This window comes from Excalfactoria chinensis, chromosome 9 (genome assembly GCF_039878825.1).
Source record: "Excalfactoria chinensis isolate bCotChi1 chromosome 9, bCotChi1.hap2, whole genome shotgun sequence".
Classification (NCBI taxonomy): Eukaryota; Metazoa; Chordata; class Aves; order Galliformes; family Phasianidae; genus Excalfactoria; species Excalfactoria chinensis.
The window spans coordinates 9,188,132-9,200,714 of NC_092833.1; the positions used below are offsets into that span (position 1 = coordinate 9,188,132).

General features: G+C 36.6%; 1 protein-coding gene across 5 annotated transcripts in view; it reads left to right on the forward strand.

The window, feature by feature from the left end:
• The window catches only part of ATP13A3 (ATPase 13A3), a 53,053-nt gene that overhangs the window by 22,354 nt on the left and 18,116 nt on the right, over positions 1 to 12,583 (forward strand). For 4 of the 5 annotated variants that reach the window (XM_072344198.1, XM_072344195.1, XM_072344197.1 and 1 more), the window contains exons 7-16: positions 2,692 to 2,772; positions 3,522 to 3,591; positions 4,447 to 4,581; positions 5,590 to 5,662; positions 6,398 to 6,529; positions 7,441 to 7,620; positions 9,125 to 9,282; positions 10,291 to 10,479; positions 11,397 to 11,458; positions 12,031 to 12,181. In XM_072344198.1, coding sequence (XP_072200299.1) covers positions 2,692 to 2,772; positions 3,522 to 3,591; positions 4,447 to 4,581; positions 5,590 to 5,662; positions 6,398 to 6,529; positions 7,441 to 7,620; positions 9,125 to 9,282; positions 10,291 to 10,479; positions 11,397 to 11,458; positions 12,031 to 12,181 — 1,231 coding nt within the window. Of the gene's footprint in view, positions 1 to 2,320; positions 2,361 to 2,691; positions 2,773 to 3,521; positions 3,592 to 4,446; positions 4,582 to 5,589; positions 5,663 to 6,397; positions 6,530 to 7,440; positions 7,621 to 9,124; positions 9,283 to 10,290; positions 10,480 to 11,396; positions 11,459 to 12,030; positions 12,182 to 12,583 lie in introns of those variants that run through there. The other variant, XM_072344199.1, reaches the window with a different exon arrangement.

The window sequence follows — 12,583 nt, forward strand, 5'->3', positions numbered from 1 at the left end:
GATAGGAAATTCAGTCATTTCATTAGGAAACTCCTCTGGGAAGGTGGAGATGTCTCATTTCATTTGCAAATAATTAAAAGCTTCATATACTTTGTTTTTAATGTTAAGTCTCTTGAGTTACAATGGTACAGATACAGGGAAAATTTTTACAACTTCACATAGAAATAAGTGTCATCCTTAGCATGAAAGCGGTGACTCGAAATTTGGTATTTGCTGGCTCTTCGACTGTGTCTTTTGATGTTCTTGTGATAACTCAGCCAAGTTATAAGCCCCTGAAAAATCTCAGATATGCCTGTGAAGTTGTGAGCATTTATTCAGTCACATTCTTGCTAATATGCCAAATTTTCACTGCTGTGATGTGTTAGGAATTGCTCAGCCTGACTGCCGAGCACTTGTTTAGTCAGGTACTGTAACTGAGCTAGAATCCACTGCTTAACAGCTGGGTGCTGAAGTGGGGAAAGAGCCTCATCTGAGGCACATCTGAGACTAGCAGAGTACTGAGTCACTTTTGGGCAAAGTCGAGTAAAAGTGAGATTATGGTGTATTTACTCTCTACATTGAATTAATTGTGATCATGTAGGGAAGTTCTCAATATCACCTGGGAATTAGTAATTGAACATAAGAATATAAGCATTCTGAAAAGAAGTCTTAAACATTCATACTGTCTGCCTTTACTGGAATGGATTTTTTAAGCTCTTGTTCAGTTTCTTCTTTAGTAATGTGGTAAAGAATCAGTTTGTAAAGAGGTGGGACTTTAGACTATGGGCTTTGTAGTAAGATCCTAAGGTAAGCAAAGCTGTAGTTCTGTTCTGTGTATAATATTGTATAATGAACGTAAGTCATTCTGCACAGTCAGTTATGCAAGTGTCCAGAAGACAGAACAGTTTGATTACATAAAGGCTAATCACAGTGCAGAAGGGAAGCAAATAAAGATTTCTTGGGCAACTAATTCAGTTGTGAGAGCTTGAGTTTCATTATCATTGTTCTTATAATAATGTAGCATCAAGATCCCTGGTTTAAACACAGGAAATGCAAGTGTGATTGTTCTTAAACTAAATCAGACCTGGCCATGTAGCCAAAGAGGATGCACCTTTGACCCTGTGTGTCTGTTTTGTTTTAGCTAGTGTCAAATGAATCTTTGAGTGAGTTGATGAGTACTTCATGTAATAAAGTATGTGCATACCGGGTTTTTCTTAATGTCTTGGGAATTCAGTACTGTAACACTTAAGTGGAGTGAGGCTAATTTCTCTCATTGTGGACTGAAAACTAAAAATAAGTTCCTTTTCTGAGCAAAACTGGGAGAGAAGTGCTGCTGAGGGGAAATTACAGGAGAAAATGGAGTAGAAGGCTGTTCTAGGCCTAAATCAAACAGTGAAAGGGAGAATGGAAGATTATGTGTATGCTGAGAACTACAGCTAAGGACTGGTGGCTGATGAAATGCAGGTAACATTCTGCTGAAAGCTTTATCTTAGCACGAGTATTGCACACTCGGGCATATTTGCATTTAAAGCACTTTGTTTTAGGGGCCCTTCTTAAACACAATGGTGTATTCCTTTTCTACTGGGGGAGTGAATAATTGAATTGCTTGGGACAGAATGGGGAGAAAGGCACAGCTACTAGAGGAGAATTATAGACTGATCTAAAAATCATACTTTAAAATCCTTGAACCTGACACAGTTTAGGGAAAACTTGTAAACCTGTGATTAAGTTTATTTATTAGCATTTTTATATTCTCATAATGATTTCACCAGAAGCTGATAGAAGTGTGGTCTCAGCCTTTGCAACAGTGAGGGTATTAAACTTCTTTCCCCGTGTTCTAGAGGATGGAAATAGTTATCACTATGTATGCATAGTAGAAGGGGTATTTCTTCTCTGGGGCACAACTCTGAATCTTTTTTGTAGACAACTTATGTTTTCCAATATAATAAAAGACTTGTGTTGGGAAATGCTCTTTTTTCATGTCACCTGTGAAAGCCTTTTAAAAGGTAATGGTGCTTTCCTATGCATCTGAATTATGTCCACTAGAAAAGCATGTGGACTTTGGGAGTGATACGTTCAGTTAAGTTTGTTTGTTAGTTGAAACAGTTCTGTAGCTATAAACAATGATATTTCACACATTCTTTCATATCTGAGGCTCATCTAATTTAAAGCATTTATTTTCACAGCATATAGGAGTTCTATGAAGATGAATCTTCCAGTGTTGAGGAAGCACTTGAAATGTAGACTGTATTTTACCTAGTCCTGGATAATATTTTGATAGCAAGATGCTCCGAGTTTGCTTCAGTATAGGGTTATCAGATAAAGTGACTGATAATAGTTTCTGAAATCCTTCCAGTGCTTGTTAGAGGCAAATGAAACAGGTAATTTGAAGGAATAGCAAACCTGTTTACTATATATAATGACTTAAAAAACTTATTCATGCTTCAGAGAATTTGAATATTAGTTATGCTAGTATTTTAGTTCACTTTTCAAATGTATTTGTACTGTGATTGAAATGAAGGTATGACTGTCCTCCAGAGTAAGACATGTCAATAAGGAGGCGGCTTTTTAACATGGTGTTTGTATCTACAGTTATGTGACACAGTAACTAGAAAAGCATTAATTAAGGGTTTAATTCTCTTGTGTTGCTGAATACTTGATTTTTAAGTATCAGGTTTCTGAAATAACTCACTGACTTTTTCCTCTACTTAGGGGATTAGATGACTCTACATTCTGTTCTTCAATTCATAATGAACACAGCAGAGGACTGACAAAGGAGATGCATGATTATAGGTAATGTTATAATATTTGAGGGAAGAACTGCTTTCATCCAATTGTCTCTCCTCAAGAAATTAACAAAATTTAGAAGACAACTGAGAGTGTTACGTAGCTAATAAGGAATATCAGATGCCAGTAAAATGTGGCATGGCCTAAACTGTGCCTAGTTTCTTAATTTAGAGAGATATGAGTGAAGCTTCCCAGATATCAAGATCTTGGCTTTTATTTTAAAAGCTTAATGAGTATTAGAGGTGTGTCCCACCTGCATGGATCTGATGGTTGGTTGGAGCTGCACACACCTCTATTTCTTAAAGTTCCAGTTAGCAAGAAGTAACTGGAAAAAGTGTTTACTCTCATGATTCGCTATTCTTCATGCTGAGCTTTAAACTAAGATACAGAGCCATGAAAACAGCATCTTAGTGCAAGGGTAAGAATCAGAGTTAGAGCTTAAGTTGGTGAGAACCACATACTGGGTTTCAGAATGATATGATTATTAAAATTGGACCTAAATACAGTTCTTAGAGAAATCTGTGAAAGAACCTAAAAATTAAAATACGGTTTAAATTGAAATACAAAGGAATTATCTTCACATTTGAAGTATGTAACATCTCATTGGACAGGCATAATGATCAATGCCTTTTGAAACAGTAAATGTGATAAAAGGGGCCATGGATTAAATGATATTTTTCTGGTTCTAATGGAATAAATTCAAAGTGAATAAGATCTCTAAGAATTTTAAGTATTTTTTTTTGGTTTTAATGCAGGAAAATGTTCTTTGGAATAAATGAAATTGCTGTGAAAGTGCCTTCCATTTTTAAGCTTCTGATTAAGGAGGTAAGACCTTTTTTTTTTTTTTTTTTAATGAACAAAAATGTGTATCACTAAAAGTTATTTTAAGTACAGTGATTCTTAGGCTAGTATTCAAATAATAATGTGAAATGAAAGCCTCACAGAGCCCAGCACTTATAAGGAAAAATGATGGGGAATTTTATTTTTAAGAGCTCCAAATCTACAAGGCTTTTGCTACAAACTCCTTGGAGTTCACAATGTGGTGCCCTAGTAAGGACATGGAAAAAACATGCCAGGAATTTTTGAGTGGCTATGCATCTTGTTTTTATGGTTTGTTTCAAACTTAATGGAGAACACAGTCGATGGTTTTATCATCCTGGGTATTATACATTACAACATACTCATAAAATCTAATGTGTTCTTGCATGTGCACTTGATATGGTTGTTCTCTTTCCCTTTTATAGCATGAATTTGAGTAGCTAATTTGTTATCCATGTCGGTGATGGAACATTTTGAACAATGGAGATCTCAGACCTGAGCTAATGGATGAGTGTTTCTTAATTAAGAGATGATAGCTTTGAAAATAAGAATTTATTATGCAACAGATATGCCTATCATCGTTGCTTTGAGGTGTAGGGGAACGTGTGTACCATCTTAATATATATGTATACGTGTATATATATATATATACTCATTGCTGTTGTAATGAGAGCTACTTTTGGAGGGTTGAAGAATTTGTGAAAAAGAGGGAGCAAATTGACAAAATAGACAAAAACCACATTATAAAACACTAACATTTGAAAGTTTTATCTCCTCTGTAGAGGAGAATTATTCTGACTTTTCTGAAGAAGAATGCATTTGACCACTTGGTTTAACTTTTATGTTCTTTCACTCTTTTAGGTTCTCAATCCTTTTTACATTTTTCAGTTGTTCAGTGTAATATTGTGGATCACTGATGAATATCACTACTATGCATTAGCAATTGTGATCATGTCTGTAATATCCATTGTTAGCTCACTCTACACTGTTAGAAAGGTAAGTTCAAATTAAACATGTTTTTTCAGCTTTTTGTTTATCAGATTATTTTTATGTGGGGATTCTACAAATCTTTAAGTTTTCAGAAGTGTACAGATAGAATTTTGTTGTGGATTTTCCTTCATTGCATTGGAAGAATTTGGATCTACAGTTCTTTTGGAGACAGTTTTCTGCTGACTTCCTGCGCTCTTGCATCAGATTGACCTGCCTCCTTCTCAGATAACAGAAATGCTACCTCACATGAAACTCAGATGCAACCACGTGTATTGGATTGTACTGAGCAATTTAATTCTTTCTTGTGTTGTTTCCTCCTCTTCAAAGAAGTTCAGTGTAACTGAGGACCTGCCAGACTTGTGGATTGTTAAACTGGTGATGCATTTTCTATGTAGACTTAGCTGTAGTGAGTGGAAAATCAAGTAGTAATTATCCTTAAATTGCAGTCTCTTAATCTTAATCGTAATAATTAGTCCAGAGGGAGGAAATTAAATAATAACAATAATAAAGTCTTCACTATTTATATGAACTTTGATACAGTTCTTCTGTATAGAATTGTAAAACCACCAAGGTTGGAAAAGACCTCCAAGGTCATCCAGTCCAACTGTCCACCTACCACCAATATTTACCCATTTAACTACGTCTCTTTTTGCACAACATCTAAATGTTTCTTGAACACCTCCAGGGATGGTGACTCAACCAGCTCCCTGAGCAGCCCATTCCAGTGCCTGACTGCTTTTGCTGAGAAGAAACTTTTCCTAATAACAAACCTGAACGTAGCACAGTTTGAGACCATTCACTCTAGTCCTATTGCTATGTATGTTACTGAGCAACTGTTTTATAATTTGCATGGCTGTGTGTGTTTTCTTCCAAGAATGCTATTAAAATTAGGAATCTGTACAGGCTGATTTACCTGAACTTTATTTGCCTATTAATTTCCTAAACTACTTTGATACAAATGCTTAAATTAGAAGCTGTGCTTTGCCATACTGAACTGTTTTCTCCTCTTTGCAGCAATATGTTATGTTACATGACATGGTAGCAGCTCACAGCATTGTAAGGGTTTCTGTCTGCAGAAGAAATCAAGGTAAATTTCATGATCAATTTGGACAGCTGAATTATATTAAAGTTTATTAAATATGAGCTTAAACTTGATGCATGTTTGTTCTTTCACCTACATTGTTTGCATTTCTTAGCAAAATTGCATGAGAAAAGGAGAAGTTGCAAAGTGGAACTGCGGAGTGGTGGTCATCTGCATAGGATAATTCTAGATGGTATTTTTAGCAAGTGTCAGATTTGTGTTTTATAGGGTAGTTTTCTTTGTCATACCACATCTACCATTCCAGGTCATATCTGCTGCCTTCTCAGGTATATAGTTATCATTATAATGTCTTTCTTGTTCTGAAGAGGTGTGTGCGTTGGATTTCCATTGCATGTTATTAACCAGTAGAGGCTGCAATTGGTTTCTGTACTTCTGCTCTTCTGGATACCACAATAGCTGAAGATTATTAATTTACAATGTGTGATATTGTTTTGTAAGACATGCCTTTCTGTTGTACTACTATCTTTTTAATGACCTTCATTTAATCTGTATGAGCTTGACTATTTTCATTTGTTAGATAAACTACACCCATATACTCCAGGACTTAATCTATAATGGCACTGGTTTTATCAGGTGTGTTTGGTTTTTTTTACCTCTTTTCAAATAGTTTTCAAAGTGCCACTAATAAAATTGATTACAGCATTAAATATCACCAACTGGATATGAGCTGTGTGGATCTGTGATGCCTGTTTTCAGGTAAACGTTTGTTCTTACACTTAGAAATTGAAGAAATCCTTTCTACCGATCTTGTGCCTGGAGATATCATGTTGATTCCATCTAATGGGACAATTATGCCCTGTGATGCAGTACTTCTCAGTGGTACTTGTATCGTGAATGAAAGCATGTTAACAGGTAAAGTAAGGTAGATTTGTTATGCTTGTATTGCTGAAGACATTTTTTTTTTGCCAGTGTGCATACTTATCTTACAGCTTGCTCTTACATAAGTGAGTGTATTTATTTTGCTTCAGATGTGTATGTTCCTGCTATTACTTGCACTCATAAGTACTTACATGCTTAATGCAACAGATACCTGGTATAACTTGGCAACTCCAAAAATGATCAATAGTTTCTTGTTGAAGAGTCGTCTTCTTAATAGTGAGTCCTCCTGCCTCTTGGTGTTCTTAGTGCAGATTGAATTCTACAGTATGTTTCTTCAAAAATAATTAAGCACAGACTTTATAACTGCTTCCAGGATGATGGTAGTGTGTAGACTGTTCTGCTTTGTTTCTTAAACAAATGATTACCTCAATAAGTTTGTGCCTGTATGTTCTGAAACCAGCAACCTGATGTCATGTCAGACAGCTTCAATGAAAAGAATGGTCTTCTTGTTGTTCCTAGGATAATATGGCCAAGCTGGCAGCATTTAGAAAATTGCAGTTCAGAGATTGTGCTAGCAACAGATAAAATTGCTTGCTACCCTAATCTAAATATACCAAAGGAGATCAGAATTCTTTCTTTCAGCTTTTAGTTTTTCTGAGTAAAGATGAGGTAATGCATTGCAGTAGGAGGAAGCTCATCCTGTTTTCTTTTTGAACTGTATTTTGCATTCCTCTGACTTCAAGTCAGAGGGACAGATTCTGTATTGGGAAATAGAGAATAGCATCAGGTAGAATTTTGATAAGGAACCTGGTGAGCTGAAGTTAATAGGTGAAAGACTGCCTGATACCTGTGTTGAAGTGAGATTGTACATTGCCACTTGAAATCATGAAGGGAAAATGTCTATTCATTTTTGTTTCTGTTTACGTACTGTTTATCCATATAAGGTGAAAGTGTTCCTGTCACGAAGATTAATCTACCAAATCCTTCGGAATATCCAAAAGCAACAGGAGATGAAATATACAGTCCGGAAGCTCATAAGAGACATACCTTGTTTTGTGGAACCAATGTGATCCAAACCCGTTTTTATACCGGAGAATTAGTCAAAGCTCTGGTAGTGAGAACAGGTATAGACTTTTAAGTTTATCACTTATTAATATAACACTAAGTTTTATAGGTGCACACCAAGTGATACTTCATTGCATTGCATTGCTAAAGCATGGATAAATGATTATAACCTAACCAATTTGGTAAATGCCTGTTACAATGCTAACAGAGCTAGATAATGAGATGGTAAGAATCCATTGGCAAACAAGAGAATGAATCACTCTTCATCAATAATTTAAAACCTAGTTGTATGCATTTTAAACCCTTTACCTATATTTTTACAATGTGTTGCAGTACATACGCCTCTTTTCAGAGATTTTAGGGTACTGTTGGATTGGGTCAATGGTGGGGAATCACTTATTTTAGTGGAGTTGCTGGCAACGCAGAATACTTTTCTTGCCCGTAGTTTGTCAATGCATATAACACCTGCCTAAGAAACTTGAGCATTTTATTTATTTATTTATTTATTACAGAAGTGATCATTTATACTGGTATTTTAAAGCTTTAGTTTTTGATAGGTAGCTTCTTCTATTCACAACAACTGCACCGACTGTAGTAGTTGGGCATTCTATTCTATGAAGGTGGTTTTGAATTACAAAGCATTTGTGATTAAATACCCTGTTACGTAATGGCATGCTGAAATCCATGATTTCTATCCTGCAGTAACAAATTCAAAGCCCAGAGGCTTCAAGTCTTGTTCATCTTGTAATAAACTCATCCTCTTCAGGTCTGTTGAAATAGCTCCATTGTTTTGGTAGAATTTTATATGCCAAATGTTGGCACGGAGTGCTTAGTGTTTCCTGTAATGCTCACAGACTTAAGGGAGGTTATCAGGGAGCCAGTAGACCCAACGACTGTATTGAGGTTGTTGTAGTAGACTTTGAAGTCTAAGCATGTGCAGAATGTTTCAGGCATACAAAACTTGGCACCAGTGTTGGCCTTCCCTTATTTTGAGGCAAAAGATCAAAGAAAATCTCCGGGTGTCTGGTCATCTGACTCTAAGCCACAAGTCTGCTCTCCTAACTTAAGCATCTAAATGTGATCAAGAGGTTGATTTCTCTGAAAGATAACTCAGTGCTCTGCAGTTTTCTTGTGAATCCTTTTTTTTTTCCTGACTGTTAAAGGAGCTGATGGAGACTTACCATTTAAGTACTTAAAGTTGGACTTTATGAATAACTTCATTTTCTTTTTATGATTGACACAGGTAGCTAATATATACACCCACTAGGTCTGCGCTGTGAGGGACTAAATACAGTACAACAAACTCCTTTGGGACAAACCATTTGAGTGTTTACTGCCCTTGTAGAAGAGGGATAAATTTAATTCAGCTCTGTGCTCTTGACATAGAAGAGAAGCACTTAGTATGAGCATTGTAATTAAAGTATTGCAAAACATCTGCTAATGTCTATTGAGAAACAGTCTTAATGAAATGAGTAGCTTAAGGGTTTCATTGAGGTTTTTAATATATTTGAAAAGCTTTGTTCTTGTGTATGCATCTAATGAGTCACTCCTTTTTGTTTCTAGGCTTTAATACTGCTAAAGGACAGCTTGTTCGTTCCATACTGTATCCAAAGCCAACTGATTTTAAGCTCTACAGAGATGCCTACTGGTTTCTCCTGTCTCTGGTGGTGGTGGCAGGCATTGGGTTTATTTACACAATTGTCAATAGCATCTTAAATGAGGTATGCTGTCATCTCACTGTATTTGTCTCTAGATCCACCTTAATTTAGAAAACCATTGATTATCATTTATGCTTTGGATGATGAAAAACAATTAGATTTTAAGTGAAAAAGTCCTTGCTTTATTTTCTATCAAAGGAACAAGAAAAACAGGCCTACTGAGAATAAGATTCAGTAAAAGAGCAGAATATGAGTATCTTTGGGATACTGGGTATCAGTGGGTTACTGAGCCAATCTTCTTTTACCTTTTGGACATAAGATTGCTATCTGTCTGATTCCCAGTTGGAAGAAATTTTATACAATAAATCTAAAATGTGCTTTGGGTGAAGAATCCCTATTAAGAAGTCACTAACTGGTAGCTCTGATTATATTCTCCCAAATTTCTGCATTATTCAGTCAGTGCTTTAAAGTTTTGCAGGGGAAAGCGAAAACTTGAGGTTATATTAGGACTGGATTATCATGGCTGTTTATGGTGGGTGAAGATTATGCTGAGTTTCTAGGCACTCTGAGTCCTGTTATCCTAGGGAAAGCACAGAATCACAGAATCACCCGGGTTGGAAGGGACCTCAAGGATCATGTAGTTCCAACCCCCCTGCCTAGCAGGGCCACCAAACATACGCCTTTACTAGATCAGGTTGCCCAGAGCCCCGTCCAACCTGGTCTTGAACACCTCCAAGGACAGGGCATCCACAACCTCCCTAGGCAGCCTGTTCCAGGACCTAACCACTCTCCTAGTAAAGAACTTCCCCCTAACATCCAACCTAAATCTTCCCTCTTTTAACTTAAAACCATTTCCCCTAGTCCTGCTATTATCAGCCCTTTCGAAGAGTTTGCTCCCCTCCTGGGAGTAAGTTCCCTTCAGGTATTGAAAGGCTGCAATGAGGTCACCCCGCAACCTTCTCTTCTCCAGGCTGAACACAGCACAGGTTTTACTTCTGCTGAGAGTGAGAGGACACTCCAGTGAGACAGTGACACTGAGTTCTTGTTCACTAACTTTGAGCTCTACTGCAGGTTCCAGCTCATACCATCATCATTGAATCTCTGGACATTATCACTATCACGGTGCCTCCAGCTCTCCCTGCTGCCATGACTGCTGGCATCGTTTATGCACAAAGACGGTTGAAAAAAATCGGCATCTTTTGCATCAGCCCTCAAAGGATAAATATTTGTGGCCAGCTGAATCTTGTGTGTTTTGATAAGGTAGGTTGAACTTTGAAACTTAGTGTTGCTGCCTGAGAAGGCAGTGTGTAATAAGAGGGAATTCGTATAGACTAGCGACTACTGAGAAATGCGTTACTTCCATATGAGTGTAGATCACCTGTTAACTGTCAGGTGTTCGATGTTTAGCATCAGTTACTTCACTCAATTTAAGATCTACTCTAGAAAGCTTATATAATACATACATTTTGTCTCATCTGAAGGTTTCCAAGTCCTGACTAACTACTGACACCCCAAAATTATGAGGATTTGGGATTATAAGAGTTCTGTTTTGCACAGAGGCTTCTGGAAATTGAACTGTGAAGTCAAGCCTGTTTTCTCATGTTGAGTTACTTAAATGAAAAGTCAAACGAATGTTTAATTTTTTTTAATAGAAGCACAGTTGAATGACAATAATACCTGTAGCCAGAATCCTCTGGTTTTCTTCTTACATTTTTATCTGAAATCTTAAGAATCCACACTAAACATACTATTTTCCTTGTAAATATATATATATATATATTGTAATATTTGTTGTAAATGTGTTTCAACTGCTGTTTTAATCACGTAGGAAAGTAGTGCTTAGGGTTCAGTATCTGTTTTCTGCTGCCTCTGCTCTCCAAATACAGAGAATTCTGAGCTATCATGTCAGGATTTTGGAGATCCATTACTTTGGTGCTCGAGTTGCTACCCGGTTGCTTTCAGTGTGTTTTAAGGTTTCATAACAAAACTGGAGTCTGGATACTAGCAAAAGGCTAATAGGTAGCTATTAGTACTTTCAGTTTTTAAGTGAAGATGAAATAATATCTGTTCTTCGGGTGTGATATAGCTCATTAACTCTGATTTTTTTCTGTACACGAGGGTAACTTCATTCTGAAATCTTTCTTTTTTCTTATACCTCCCATTGTTTTCTTTCACAGACTGGCACACTTACTGAGGATGGCTTGGATCTTTGGGGAATTCAGCGGGTGGAAAATGCTCGGTAAGGATAACAGTTGATAGCAGTTTTGATATTTAGTTGTTCTGTAACAGCTTCAGCAGAGGAAGATTTATTTTGTGCTCCTGTGTTTGCATTTCTGTGAGAAGCTGTAGGAATGCAACTGAAAACATGTTTTAGATGTACTGAAAGTTATAAATCCGAGAAGGATGAGGGAGATTTTATCAGTTAAAATCTGAGATCTCATTAGCTTCATACTGCAGAAACAATATGGTTTAAATCCAGCATGTTTCTTTAATCCTGCCCTCCTAGTGATGACTTTTTGGGCTGCTGAGATGAATTGGCATAGCTAATTGAATTACATTTAAAGTGACAAAGCCTCTGTAGAAGGGGAATCAAACTAGAGTATGAATTCATATTTTTGAATGAGCTGGCAGAAGTTTTGACTATTTCTAAAGGTTCCAGCCCAGAGTCTAGATTCATCTTCTGTGATGTGTGAAAATAGAAGTGAAGAAACTTGTGCAGTCAATTATCCTCTGTTAATCTAAACAAACCTTTTGAATTGGCTCATAGTAAATAATTACAGCGCTAAGTATGTTATAACTTCATTGTTTTAGTTTCCTTTTGCCGGAAGAGAGGGCTTGCAGTGAGAGCTTGCTGAAGTCTGAGTTTATTGCTTGTATGGCAACTTGTCATTCCCTTACGAAAATTGAAGGGGTACTTTCTGGGGATCCACTTGATCTGAAGATGTTTGAAGCAATAGGTTGGGTAAGTTTTTCTTTGATTCAGAATAAGTAACCATTTTATGTTCATTTTTAAGTGTCAAATACAAACTGTGGCATTGTGTGACATTGTAATGGAAAAGTAGGCTTTGGATAATGCTTATCTGCCAATGTGAAAAGGAGGTCTTAACTTGAAAGTGTTTTTTAAATGTACATTGTGCAACAATTCATAGAAATGAAAAAAAATATGAGCAGCTCATTTACTGCTTTCTGATGATGAAAGGATTACAGCAAAGTTTTACTGCATACAAGTAACTTGTAGAATAGCTAAATGAGCCTTAGGTTAACTGCTGAATTCGGACATTGAATGAACTTTCACAGCAAATCACTGCGCTTTGGGCTCATTTCAAGACCGTTATTTTCCTGAAAATTATGGAAAAATAGAAGT